Source organism: Salmo salar, unplaced genomic scaffold (assembly GCF_965601325.2).
Source record: "Salmo salar unplaced genomic scaffold, fSalSal1 ptg000587l, whole genome shotgun sequence".
Taxonomy (NCBI): domain Eukaryota; kingdom Metazoa; phylum Chordata; class Actinopteri; order Salmoniformes; family Salmonidae; genus Salmo; species Salmo salar.
In genome coordinates, this window is record NW_027675427.1 from 1,492,501 (window position 1) to 1,507,500 (window position 15,000).

General features: G+C 41.4%; 1 protein-coding gene and 2 long non-coding RNA genes across 3 annotated transcripts in view; 1 reads left to right on the forward strand and 2 right to left on the reverse strand.

Annotated features, from left to right (window-relative positions):
• LOC145876401 (uncharacterized) overlaps positions 1 to 2,366 on the reverse strand; it is a 3,746-nt gene extending 1,380 nt beyond the window's left edge. The window contains exon 1 of the long non-coding RNA XR_014391527.1: positions 328 to 2,366. This is a non-coding gene — a long non-coding RNA (uncharacterized LOC145876401). The remainder of the gene's footprint in view (positions 1 to 327) is intronic.
• Positions 1 to 15,000, forward strand: part of LOC123733384 (uncharacterized) — a 325,585-nt gene that overhangs the window by 75,651 nt on the left and 234,934 nt on the right. The window lies entirely within an intron of this gene.
• Positions 11,039 to 13,481, reverse strand: LOC145876379 (NLR family CARD domain-containing protein 3-like). The gene is made up of 2 exons (XM_082972159.1): positions 11,461 to 13,481; positions 11,039 to 11,228 (listed from the first exon to the last, which is right to left on the reverse strand). The coding sequence occupies exons 1-2, from the start codon at positions 12,840 to 12,842 to the stop codon at positions 11,039 to 11,041; spliced, it is 1,572 nt and encodes a 523-aa protein (XP_082828285.1). The 5' UTR covers positions 12,843 to 13,481.

Here is a 15,000-nt window from a genome sequence, read left to right on the forward strand (position 1 = left end):
ACTCACTTTTCACTAATTCATTTAATGTAGATGTTTCTAGGTATCGAAAGGAGAAGTTAAGGTAACTTGAGACTTGTTGAATGATCATATGTTATACTGTATGGTAATATAATACACACTTATTCACAATAATTACACACACACACACACACACACACACACACACTGTCATATCAACTCTTTGTAAACGTTGGTGTCCCTGATTTGTGCTTCTGTAGAACTACAGATGATATTTAATATGACCAAGTCAGTAATGATGGTGGTCTTTGACTTAACTTGAATTAAGACTTATTCTTAGTCATATTCTTCACAGCAGTCAACACTCACATTTTCTAAGTCCAGGTTTCATTCTGTTCTCTCCACCATGTTCCACACTGTAGCGGTAAGCAGAAAAACAGACAGTCATTGAGGGATACACCTGAACTCACACACACACACACACACACACACACACACACACACACACACACACACACACACACACACACACACACACACACACACACACACACACACACACACACACACACACACACACACACACACACTGGACATATATACACACTGGACACCTGGACACAAACACACTGGACACACACACACACTCACACTGGACAAAAACACACACACACACAAACTGGACACAAACACCTTTTTCCCTCCCGTTAACCAGGTCAACTCCCATTGGCCACAACTTAACAAGCGACCTTATTGGTCAAAACTTAAACTTCAAAGTAAAACAAACTATTCACTTATACGTTAAATAAATATTTCTTCAAAAAGCATAATGCATTAACAACATTACAGTTTAGGAGCAATTCAATCATCTTTTAAATATAATACCAATTAATTATAACAAATAAACTCAATACTTGGTTCAAACAAGGGTATTACAGAAACATACAGTCAATAATACAGTAGAAAAATAAGTCTATATACAATGTGAGCAAATGAAGTGAAATAAGGGAGGTAAAGGCAAAAAAAGGCCATGGTTGCAAAGTAAATACAATATAGCAAGTAAAACACTGGAATGGAAGATATGCAGTGGAAGAAAGTGCAAAGTAGAAATAATGGGGAGCAAAGGAGCTAAATAAATAAATACAGTAGGGGAAGAAGTAGTTGGGCTAAATTATAGATGGGCTATGTACAGGTGCAGTAATCTGTGAGCTGCTCTGACAGCTGGTGCTTAAAGCTAGTGAGGGAGATAAGTGTTTCCAGTTTTAGTGATTTTTGTAGTTCGTTCCAGTCATTGGCAGCAGAGAACTGGAAGAAGAGGTGGCCGAAGGAGGAATTTGCTTTGGGGGTGACCAGGGAGATATACCTGCTGGAGCGCGTGCTACAGGTGGGTGCTGCTATGGTGACCAGTGAGCGGAGATGAGGGGGGACTTTCTTTACCTAGCAGGGTCTTGTAGATGACCTGGAGCCAGTGGGTTTGGCAACGAGTGTGAAGCGAGGGCCAGACAACGAGAGCGTACAGGTCGCAGTGGTGGGTAGTACAGTGGGGGGAAAAAGTATTTGATCCCCTGCTGATTTTCTACCTTTGCCCACTTACAAAGACATGATCAGTCTATAATTTTAATGGTAGGTTTATTTGAACAGTGAGAGACAAAATAACAGCAAAAAAAATCAAGAAAAAAGCATGTCAAAAATGTTGTATATTGATTTGCATTTTAATGAGGGAAATAAGTATTTGACCCCTCTGCAAAACATGACTTAGTACTTGGTGGCAAAACCCTTGTTGGCAATCAGAGGTCAGACGTTTCTTGTAGTTGGCCACCAGGTTTGCACACATCTCAGGAGGGATTTTGTCCCACTCCTCTTTGCAGATCTTCTCCAAGTCATTAAGGTTTCGAGGCTGACGTTTGGCAACTCGAACCTTTCAGCTCCCTCCACAGATTTTCTATGGGATTAAGGTCTGGAGACTGGCTAGGCCACTCCAGGACCTTAATGTGCTTCTTCTTGAGCCACTCCTTTGTTGCCTTGGCCGTGTGTTTTGGGTCATTGTCATGCTGTAATACCCATCCACGACCCATTTTCAATGCCCTGGCTGAGGGAAGGAGGTTCTCACCCAAGATTTGACGGTACATGGCCCCGTCCTTCGTCCCTTTGATGCAGTGAAGTTGTCCTGTCCCCTTAGCAGAAAAACACCCCCAAAGCATAATGTTTCCACCTCCATGTTTGACGGTGGAGATGGTGTTCTTGGGGTCATAGGCAGCAATCCTCCTCCTCCAAACACGGCGAGTTGACTTGATGTCAAAGAGCTCCATTTTGGTCTCATCTGACCACAACATTTTCACCAGTTGTCCTCTGAATCATTCAGATGTTCATTGGCAAACTTCAGACGGGCATGTATATGTGCTTTCTTGAGCAGGAGGACCTTGCGGGCGCTGTAGGATTTCAGTCCTTCACGGCATAGTGTGTTACCAATTGTTTTCTTGGTGACTGTGGTCCCAGCTGCCTTGAGATCATTGACAAGATCCTCCCGTGGAGTTCTGGGCTGATTCCTCACCGTTCTCAAAGTCATTGCAACTCCACGAGGTGAGATCTTGCATGGAGCCCCAGGCCGAGGGATATTGACAGTTCTTTTGTGTTTCTTCCATTTGCGAATAATCGCACCATATGTTGTCACCTTCTTACCAAGCTGCTTGGCGATGGTCGTGTAGCCCATTCCAGCCTTGTGTAGGTCTACAATCTTGTCCCTGACATCCTTGGAGAGCTCTTTGGTCTTGGCCATGGTGGAGAGTTTGGAATCTGATTGATTGATTGCTTCTGTGGACGGGTGTCTTTTTTTACAGGTAACAAGCTGCGGTTAAGAGCACTCCCTTTACTTAAGAGTGTGCTCCTAATCTCAGCTCGTTACCTGTATAATAGACACCTGGGAGCCAGAAATCTTTCTGATTGAGAGGGGGTCAAATACTTATTTCCCTCATTAAAATGCAAATCAATTTATAACATTTCTGACATGAGTTTTTCTGGATCTTTTTGTTGTTATTATGTCTCTCACTGTTCAAATAAACCATTAAAATTATAGACTGATCCTTTCTTTGTCAGTGGACAAACGTACAAAATCAGCAGGGGATCAAATACTTTTTTCCCCCACTGTATATGGGGCTTTGGTGACAAAACGGATGGCACTGTGATAGACTGCATCCAATTTATTGAGTAGGGTATTGGAGGCTATTTTGTAAATGACATCGCCGAAGTCGAGGATCGGTAGGATGGTCAGTTTTACAAGGGTATGTTTGGCAGCATGAGTGAAGGATGCTATGTTGCGAAATAGGAAGCCAATTCTAGATTTAACTTTGGATTGGAGATGCTTATAGTGAGTCTGGAAGGAGAGTTTACAGTCTAACCAGACACCTAGGTATTTGTAGTTGTCCACGTATTCTAAGTCAGAACCGTCCAGAGTAGTGATGCTGGACAGGCGGGCAGGTGCAGGCAGCGATCGGTTGAAGAGCATGCATTTAGTTTTACTTGTAGTTAAGAGCAGTTGGAGGCCACGGAAGGAGAGTTGTATGGCATTGAAGCTCGTCTGGAGGTTAGTTAACACAGTGTCCAAAGAAGGGCCAGAAGTATACAGAATAATACCAATAACAGAGGGGGTCTGATCTTTGTGCCTCTGTAAATTTCTCATTCATCATCATTAATGATTCATTCATGATTATTCATAATCATGGTAGCATCCACATGAATGTAGAAGTGTTCAGAAACATCTTCTATTCTTACTGACAATACAAGTGAAGTGACTCCAAAATGACAGGACATTATTCACCATTCAGTTTCTATTCGGAAAAATATAATCCAAAACACAACCAATACAAACTGCAAATGAATTCAACAAGTTTGTAGAATCACAAGCTTGATGTAATCACTGCAGGCATGGAATATGGTACAACTACTAAACTTATGACTACTTTAATACAATATAAGTGAATTTGTCCGAATATGTACAACTTTTTCAAATGGGAGAACTAAATACATAAAGTGCTTTCCTTTCTTAACAGTAACATAGCTATGTATGAAAATACCTTTAAATAAAAGGTGACATTCTGTACTGTCACCTAATATGAAACATTCTATCTCAAATCAAAAATGCTGGAGCATAGCACCACATTTAAAACTGTAAGCTTCACTGTCCAAACACATATGGTGTGGACTATGTGTGTCTGGTAAACACATGTGGATCTGGTGAACAGTTATCACTTGTTGACCAACTACAGGAATACTGACCTCAGAGTCTCCAGTTTACAGTGGGGATTCCCCAGTCCAGCAGAGAGCAGCTCCACTCCTGAATCCTTCAGGTCATTGTTACTCAGGTCCAGCTCTCTCAGGTGTGAGGGGTTTGACCTCAGAGCTGAGACCAGAGAATCACAGCCTTCCTCTGTGACTAGACAGCCTGACAGCCTGCAAAGAGTCAAATCATATTAAAATCACACTGCTATTCTTTGGTGGTGAAAATAGTGGCAGTATCATTTTTCAACATTTTTCAGATATCAGTGTCCTGAAACCTTCCATATCTATTCGTAAAAGAATGTATCATCATTAAAAATGACAAATTATCAACGTTTTGCCTGCAGATAGAAACATGTATAGTACAAATATTTGAGTAGACTGACCAGACCAGTTTAAAAGCAGTATCAGTCAAAAGACAGACAGTGAGGTATCAGATTTAGATTGTATTGAGTATACAGTCCACACCATATCTATTTTGACAGTGAAGATAACAATTTAAATGTGGCTCTAAACTCCAACATTTTGGATTTCAGATCAAGTGTTTCATATGAGGTGACAGTATATAATGTCACCTTTTATTTGAGGGTATTTTCATACATATCTGTTTCACCATTTAGAAAAATGAAAGCACTTTATGTATCTCGTCCCCCTATTTAAATAAGTCATATGTTTTCTGACCAATTCACTCATAGTGGCTTAAAGTAGTCACAAGTTGAGTATTTGATCCGATATTCCTTGAACGCAGCGACTACATCAAGCTTGTGACTCAAACTCGTTGATTGATTTTGCAGTTTGTTTTGGTTGTGTTTTGGGTTGTGTTTTGTCCAATATTAAAATGGTGGATGGTGTAACGTCTGCTTCCAGCTCACACTCTCAAACACGTAGATCCCCCTGAACGCAGCTCACTCTCCAGATCCCGGTCACCTGAATTCTGATCACCTGTTCACACACCTGTATGTCATTATCAAACTCTATGTAGTTCAGTTCTTTGCTCCCCCATCATTGTGAAGTGTTGTTTGTTTTGTGACACAAGGCTATTCGGAGTGCTGCATTTCCCGTAATTTACTCCTCCCGTGAATGATAGTTTTTGCCTGCCTCACTAATGATGCCTTTAGCCGTTTCCCTGCCTGTACTGTTGCCTTTTTGGACCCCCTGTGTATGACCTTCTGCCTGCCCCGGGACCCAGCTACCTGCCTCCTCCTGTGGTCCTTTACAATAAACACCTGCTGAGCCCTGCGCTTGAAACCAGCTCTCTGTCTCCCATCGTGTTCATTACAGATGGTGACTGGAGTCATTTTATTTACAAGTGAGTAGATAACATGTTTCTAAACACTACTAAAAGCATCCTGATGATGCCATGATTAAGAAAAATCATGAATGAAAAATGCTAACCTCTCACCATTACCAATAACAGAGGATACAACAAAACATGCTAACCTCTCACCATTACCAATAACAGAGGCTACAACAAAACATGCTAACCTCTCACCATTACCAATGTATTTATTTATAAGCACCTCACATTGTGCTTACTCACTACATGGTAGATATTCCCTCAGCGAAGTATGGCAGTTCCATGCAGGTTTCCTCACCAAGTCCAAGGCAGCACAGCTACCCATGCAGACAGTACTCCTTAGTAACCGATATCCCCATGGCAACACGAACTCGTTTAGCTTCCCAAGCAATTATCTCCCGGTGTCACACGATGCTAGGCTAACCTCTAGGGTGGCTAATACCTCCACAACAAGACGGTAGCTTCAGTCTTTACTAAGTTTTAACTAAATTATAACAACTCTTTTATTAAATAAAACATGTATTTCCCTTCATGTCTTAGTAGCTATGGGTTTTGTTGTAGTTCTGTCGTCTTCTTTTATAATTTTTCTTCACCAACCGTCCTGAGGTAAAACGTCCATCCTTTCATCAACGTCTTTTTCCCTCCCGTTAACCAGGTCAACTCCCATTGGCCACAACTTAACAAGCGACCTTATTGGTCAAAACGTAAACTTCAAAGTAAAACAAACTATTCACTTATACATTAAATAAATATTTCTTCAAAAAGCATAATGCATTAACAACATTACAGTTTAGGAGCATTTCAATCATCTTTTAAATATAATACCAATTAATTATAACAAATAAACTCAATACTTGGTTCAAACAAGGGTATTACACAAACATACAGTCAATAATACAGTAGAAAAATAAGTCTATATACAATGTGAGCAAATGAAGTGAAATAAGGGAGGTAAAGGCAAAAAAAGGCCATGGTGGCAATGTAAATCCAATATAGCAAGTAAAACACTGGAATGGAAGATATGCAGTGGAAGAAAGTGCAAAGTAGAAATAATGGGGTGCAAAGGAGCTTAATAAATAAATACAGTAGGGGAAGAGGTAGTTGGGCTAAATTATAGATGGGCTATGTACAGGTGCAGTAATCTGTGAGCTGCTCTGACAGCTGGTGCTTAAAGCTAGTGAGGGAGATAAGTGTTTCGAGTTTTAGAGATTTTTGTAGTTCGTTCCAGTCATTGGCAGCAGATAACTGGAAGAAGAGGCGGCCGAAGGAGGAATTGGCTTTGGGGGTGACCAGAGAGATACACCTGCTGGAGCGCGTGCTACAGGTGGGTGCTGCTATGGTGACCAGTGAGCGGAGATAAGGGGGGACTTTACCTAGCAGGGTCTTGTAGATGACCTGGAGCCAGTGGGTTTGGCGACGAGTATGAAGCGAGGGCCAGCCAACGAGAGCGTACAGGTCGCAGTGGTGGGTAGTACAGTGGGGGAAAAAAGTATTTGATCCCCTGCTGATTTTGTACGTTTGCCCACTTACAAAGAAATGATCAGTCTATAATTTTAATGGTAGGTTTATTTGAACAGTGAGAGACAGAATAACAGCAAAAAAATCCAGAAAATACACATGTTAAAAATGTTATACAATTATTTGCATTTTAATGAGGGAAATAAGTATTTGACCCCCTCTCAATCAGAAAGATTCAAGTCATTAAGGTTTCGAGGCTGACGTTTGGCAACTCGAAACCTTCAGCTCCCTCCACAGATTTTCTATGGGATTAAGGTCTGGAGACTGGCTAGGCCACTCCAGGACCTTAATGTGCTTCTTCTTGAGCCACTCCTTTGTTGCCTTGGCCGTGTGTTTTGGGTCATTGTCATGCTGGAATACCCATCCACGACCCATTTTCAATGCCCTGGCTGAGGGAAGGAGGTTCTCACCCAAGATTTGACGGTACATGGCCCCGTCCATCGTCCCTTTGATGCAGTGAAGTTGTCCTGTCCCCTTAGCAGAAAAACACCCCTTTAGCATAATGTTTCCACCTCCATGTTTGATGGTAGAGATGGTGTACTTGGGGTCATAGGCAGCATTCCTCCTCCTCCAAACACAGCGAGTTGAGTTGATGTCAAAGAGCTCCATTTTGGTCTCATCTGACCACAACATTTTCACCCAGTTGTCCTCTTAATCATTCAGATGTTCATTGGCAAACTTCAGACGGGCATGTATATGTATTCTTGCGCAGGGGGACCTTGCTGGCGCTGCAGGATTTCAGTCCTTCACGGCGTAGTGTGTTACCAATTGTTTTCTTGGTGACTATGGTCCCAGCTGCCTTGAGATCATTGACAAGATCCTCCCGTGGAGTTCTGGGCTGATTCCTCACCGTTCTCAATCATTGCAACTCCACGAGGTGAGATCTTGCATGGAGCCCCAGGCCGAGGGATATTGACAGTTATTTTGTGTTTCTTCCATTTGCGAATAATCGCACCAAATGTTGTCACCTTCTCACCAAGCTGCTTGGCGATGGTCGTGTAGCCCATTCCAGCCTTGTGTAGGTCTACAATCTTGTCCCTGACATCCTTGAAGAGCTCTTTGGTCTTGGCCATGGTGGAGAGTTTGGAATCTGATTGATTGATTGCTTCTGTGGACAGGTGTCTTTTTTTACAGGTAACAAGTTGCGGTTAGGAGCACTCCCTTTAAGAGTGTGCTCCTAATCTCAGCTCGTTACCTGTATAAAAGACACCTGGGAGCCAGAAATCTTTCTGATTGAGAGGGGGTCAAATACTTATTTCCCTCATTAAAATGCAAATCAATTTATAACATTTCTGACATTAGTTTTTCTGGATGTTTTTGTTGTTATTCTGTCTCTCACTGTTCAAATAAACCTACCATTAACCTGTTAGGGCTAGGGGGCAGCATTTGCACGTCTGGATAAAAAAAATGTACCCGATTTAATCTGGTTACTAATCCTACCCAGTAACTAGAATATGCATATACTTATTATATATGGATAGAAAACACTCTAAAGTTTCTAAAACTGTTTGAATGGTGTCTGTGAGTATAACAGAACTCATTTGGCAGGCAAAACCCTGAGACATTTTCTGACAGGAAGTGGATACCTGATGTGTTGTATTGACTTTAAACCTATCCCATTGAAAAACACAGGGGCTGAGGAATATTTTGGCACTTCCTATTGCTTCCACTAGATGTCACCAGCCTTTACAAAGTGTTTTGAGTCTTCTGGAGGGAGAACTGACCGAACAAGAGCCATGGAACGATGATGTCCCATTAGACACCTGGCGCGCGAGTTCATGTTGGGTACCCTCGTTCCAATACGTTATAAAAGAGTATGCATTCGTCCACCTTGAATATTATTCATGTTCTGGTTAAAAAAGGCCCTAATGATTTATGCTATACAACGTTTGACATGTTTGAACGAACGGAAATATATTTTTTCCCCTCGTTCATGACGAGAAGTCCGGCTGGCTTAGATCATGTGCTAACAAGACGGAGATTTTTGGACATAAATGATGAGCTTTTTTGAACAAAACTACATTCGTTATGGACCTGTGATACCTGGAAGTGACATCTGATGAAGAGAATCAAAGGTAATGGATTATTTACATAGTATTTTCGATTTTAGATCTCCCCAACATGACGTCTAGTCTGTATCGCAACGCGTATTTTTCTGGGCGCAGTGCTCAGATTATTGCAAAGTGTGATTTCCCAGTAAGGTTATTTTTAAATCTGGCAAGTTGATTGCGTTCAAGAGATGTAAATCTATAATTCTTTAAATGACAATATAATATTTTACCAATGTTTTCTAATTTTAATTATTTAATTTGTGACGCTGACTTGACTGCCGGTTATTGGAGGGAAACGATTTCCTCAACATCAATGCCATAGTAAAACGCTGTTTTTGGATATAAATATGAACTTGATAGAACTAAAAATGTATGCATTGTCTAACATAATGTCCTAGGAGTGTCATCTGATGGAGATTGTAAAAGGTTAGTGCATCATTTTAGCTGGTTTTATGGTTTTGGTGACCCTGTCTTTGACTTGACAAAACATTACACACAACTCTTGTAAATGTACTGTCCTAACATACTCTAAATTTATGCTTTCGCCGTAAAACCTTTTTGAAATCGTAAAACGTGGTTAGATTAAGGAGATGTTTATCTTTCAAATGGTGTAAAATAGTTGTATTTTTTTTAAATTTGAATTTTGACATTTATTTGGATTCAAATTTGCCGCTCTTGAAATGCACCTGCTGTTGATGGAGTGCACCACGGGTGGCACGCTAGCGTCCCACCTAGCCCATAGAGGTTAAAATTATAGACTGATCCTTTCTTTGTCAGTGGGCAAACGTACAAAATCAGCAGGGGATCAAATACTTTTTTCCCCCACTGTATATGGGGCTTTGGTGACAAAACAGATGGCACTGTGATAGACTGCATCCAATTTATTGAGTAGGGTATTTGGAGGCTATTTTGTAAATGACATCGCCGAAGTCGAGTATCGGTAGGATGGTCAGTTTTATAAGGGTATGTTTGGCCGCATGAGTGAAGGATGCTATGTTGCGAAATAGGAAGCCAATTCTAGATTTAATTTTGGATTGGAGATGCTTATAGTGAGTCTGGAAGGAGAGTTTACAGTCTAACCAGACACCTAGGTATTTGTAGTTGTCCACGTATTCTAAGTCAGAACCGTCCAGAGTAGTGATGCTGGACAGGCGGGCAGGTGCAGGCAGCGATCGGTTGAAGAGCATGCATTTAGTTTTACTTGTATTTAAGAGCAGTTGGAGGCCACGGAAGGAGAGTTGTATGGCATTGAAGCTCGTCTGGAGGTTAGTTAACACAGTGTCCAAAGAAGGGCCAGAAGTATACAGAATAATACCAATAACAGAGGGGGTCTGATCTTTGTGCCTCTGTAAATTTCTCATTCATCATCATTAATGATTCATTCATGATTATTCATAATCATGGTAGCATCCACATGAATGTAGAAGTGTTCAGAAACATCTTCTATTCTTACTGACAATACAAGCGAAGTGACTCCAAAATGACAGGACATTATTCACCATTCAGTTTCTATTCGGAAAAACATCATCCAAAACACAACCAAAACAAACTGAAAATTAATTCAACAAGTTAGTAGAATCACAAGCTTGATGTAATCATTGCAGGCATGGAATATGGGACCAAATACTAAACTTATGGCTACTTTAATACAATATAAGTGAATTTGTCCGAATATGTACAACTTTTTCAAATAGGAGAACTAAATACATAAAGTGCTTTCCTTTCTTAACAGTAAAACAGCTATGTATGAAAATACCCTCAAATAAAAGGTGACATTCTGTACTGTCACCTAATATGAAACATTCTATCTCAAATCCAAAATGCTGGAGCATAGCACCACATTTAAAACTGTAAGCTTCACTGTCCAAACACATATGGTGTGGACTATGTGTGTCTGGTAAACACATGTGGATCTGGTGAACAGTTATCACTTGTTGACCAACTACAGGAATACTGACCTCAGAGTCTCCAGTCTGCAGTGTGGATCCTCCAGTCCAGCAGAGAGCAGCTTCACTCCTGAATCCTTCAGGTCATTGTTACTCAGGTCCAGCTTTCTCAGGTGTGAGGGGTTTGACTTCAGAGCTGAGACCAGAGAAGCACAGCCTTTCTTTGTGACTCCACAGCCTGACAGCCTGCAACGAGATCATCATGACTTCACAAACACACTGTTAATTTAACACCAGTAGTGTAGAAGGACAACGGTAGATGCATTTGGTTCATATTCCCAAACAACATATAGATTCATCTTCCATCAATGCATTTATTCAATATGTTTTTCAATATACATATTATAATACATATTTTTCACTAAACATAATATTTCTTCCTGATGAATACTTCTTATATGTCATTTTATTTACTCACAGAGCAGCTCTGGAGGCTTTGACCACTGGCAGCAGCCTCAGAAGACTTTCCTCTGATCTGGAGAATTTCTTCAGGTCAAACTCATCCAGCTCCTTTTCTGAAGTCAGCAACACAAAGACCAGAGCTGACCACTGTGCAGGTGACAGGTTGGGTTTTGAGAGACTTCCTGAGCTCAGGAAGCTTTGGATCTCCTCCACTAGAGAATGGTCATTCAGTTCATTCAGACAGTGGAACAGATTGATGCTCCTCTCTGGAGAGGGATTCTCCCTGATCTTCTTCTTGATGTACTTGACTGTTTTTTCATGGGTCTGTGAGCTGCTTCTTGTCTTTGTCAGTAGACCTCGTAAGTGCTTCTGATTGGACTCCAGTGAGAGGCCCAGAAGGAAGCGGAGGAACAGGTCGAGGTTTCCCATCTCACTTTGTAAGGCTTTATCCACAGCACTCTTGTAGACAGTAACTTCAGACTTGTCTCTGTACAGCAGAGAAAATATACTGGAATTTGTTTGCTGTTTGTCCATGAGATTCTCATTGTTGTTGATGAATGAGAGGAACACATATACAGCAGCCAGAAACTCCTGAATGCTCAGATGAACGAAGCAGTACACCTTGTCCTGGTACAGCCCACATTCCTCTTTAAAGAGCTGTGTGCACAATCCTGAGTACACAGAGGCTTCATTGACATCAATGCCAGCCTCTTTCAGGTCTTTTTCATAGAAAATCAGATTGCCCTTCACTAGCTGTTGAAAAGCCAGTTTTCCCAGTGACAGAATGCTCTCTTTATTCCAGTGTGGACCTGTCTCTTCTTTCCCAAGATACTTTTCATTCTTCTGTTTGGTATGAAACACCACAAGGTGTGTGTACATCTCAGTCAGAGTCTTGGGCATCTCTTCTCTCTTATGTTTCAGCATGTGTTCGAGGACTGTTGCAGAAATCCAACAGAAGACTGGAATGTGGCACATGATGTGGAGGCTCCTTGATGTCTTTATGTGTGAGATGATTCTGCTGGCCAGCTCCTCATCACTGAATCTCTTTCTGAAGTACTCCTCCTTCTGTGGGTCATTGAACCCTCGTACCTCTGTCACCTGGTCAACACACCCTGAAGGGATCTTATTGGCTGCTGCAGGTCGGGTAGTTATCCAGATGAGAGCAGAGGGAAGCAGATTTCCCTTGATGAGATTTGTCAGCAGAACATCCACTGAGGTTGACTCTGTGACGTCACAACAGATCTTGTTCTTCTGGAAGTCTAGGGGCAGTCGGCACTCATCCAGACCATCAAAGATGAACACAACTTTGTACTTGTTGTAGATGGAGATTCTTGATTGTTTGGTTTCCATTGAGAAGTGATTGACAAGTTCAATCAAAGTGTGTTTGTCCCCTTTCATCAAATTCAGCTCCCGAAAAGGGAATGAAAACACAAATTGAACATCCTGATTGGCTTTTCCTTCAGCCCAGTCCAGAATGAACTTCTGCACAGAGACTGTTTTTCCAATGCCAGCGACTCCCTTTGTCAGCACAGTTCTGATAAGTTTGTCTTGTCCAGTTAAGGGTTTGAAGATGTCGTTACATTTGACTGCAGTCTCTGGTCTTGCTTGTTTCCTGGTTGTTGTCTCAATCTGTCTCAGCTCATGTTCATTATTGACCTCTCCTGTTCCACCCTCTGTGATGTAGAGCTCTGTGTAGATCTTATTGAGAAGTGTTGGGTTTCCTTGTTTAGCGATCCCCTCAAATACACATTGAAACTTCTTCTTTAGATTAGATTTGAGTTCACGTTGGCAAATCACAGCAAGCTCATCTGAATGAAGAAATAGCACAGAGGATATTAATATTACGTCTGTTTTAATGCCTACAGTATTGTAGGACTGTTATAACATTTTAAATTATAATCATTTATTCTCTTAACTGACTGTTTAAATGTTTTCATAATGCATTACAGACTGGTGTGACTGATAATGTAATTATTGGTATTATTGATGGTATTATTAATGTTGTCTCTCTGTCTCTGTCTCTCTCTCTAAATTAATCAACACAACACATCCCTTCTGCTACTTGATGAGGTGTTGTGTTAAGGCTGCTACAATATCATTGAGTTACTCAGCTACTTTAGCTGTACTTTAGCTACAGCTTTTAAATGTTATAAAACAGCATTCAACATGAGGCAGACAGATCTTACATTTCTCCAGTGTGTCAGCAAGCTCCTTCTGGTTCATTTTCCTCAGGACGTGCAGTGTGATCTTCAGAGCCCCCTCTCTGGCACTGCTCTCCTGCTTCTCATCTTCAGCATCCACCACTTCCTCATCCTGCTTCTGACTCTCAAAGCCTTCTGGGAGTTCTGGACTAAGAATCCTCTTGAACATCTTCAGCTCGTTCTTCACAAATGTCATCATTTTCTCTTCAAGCAACTAAAATAAATCAAGTAAATAAGTTAAGCAAGAGAAGAAATGCTTTCTCATTAACACAATAATGAATAATTGACAGATCAACTTTACTTGAGGAAAACAAAAACAAATGTTCATAACAGGTTCACATACACTGAATATAGAGTCCAGGTCTGTTTGATGACTCTGGGAAGACTGACCACTGAGAATCTCTGACTCTGATCTCTCCTGTTGGTTTCTGTGGACAAAACATGAGATTACAGTACACACACACACACACACACACACACACACACACACACACACACACACACACACACACACACACACACACACACACACAGGGAGGGAATATTGTGTTTGTTTAATATTGTTTTAGGACTATGAAAATGGACTAAAGTATTAGCCTATGGATTATGAAAACAACCAAAAGAAATGTGAAAATGGGAGAGGAGAAATGACTAGAGACAGTGTTGTTTAACTCACTGACCATGACCCATGAGTTCTTCTTACCTTTGTTCAGTAGAAAAGTCTCCCTCTCTAAACACTATAGGACGATCCATAGACTGGTCACTCTTCATGGACACACAGCTGGGAACAGGGGAGGCTGGTCTCTCCTGCTTGATTGGTCTTCAACACAACAGAGACAAACATTACATCTCTCATCTACTCTGAGCTCAGATGGGAAACATAAGTTGAGCTCTGGATCAGACAGACAGACAGACAGACAGACAGACAGACAGACAGACAGACAGACAGACAGACAGACAGACAGACAGACAGACACAGAGACAGACAGAGACAGACACAGAGACAGACAGAGAGAGACAGACACAGAGAGAGACACAGAGACAGTGAGACAGACAGACAGACACACAGACAGCTAAAGACACACAGACAGACAGAGACAGACACAGAGACATACAGACACAGAGACAGACACATACAGACACAGAGACAGACACAGAGACATACAGACACAGAGACAGACACATACAGACACAGAGACAGACACAGAGACATACAGACACAGAGACAGACACATACAGACACAGAGACAGACACAGAGACATACAGACACAGAGACAGACACAGAGACATACACAGAGACAGAGACAGACAAACACAGAGACAGACACAGAGACATACAGACACAGACACAGAG

Coding starts and splice junctions, on each gene's coding strand:
- LOC145876379 (XM_082972159.1), bottom strand. CDS start 12,842: ATGAAAGGGGACAAACACACTTTGATTGAACTTGTCAATCACTTCTCA. Junction 11,229..11,460: donor AAAGCCTCCAGAGCTGCTCT/GTGAGTAAATAA, acceptor ATCTCGTTGCAG/GCTGTCAGGCTGTGGAGTCA.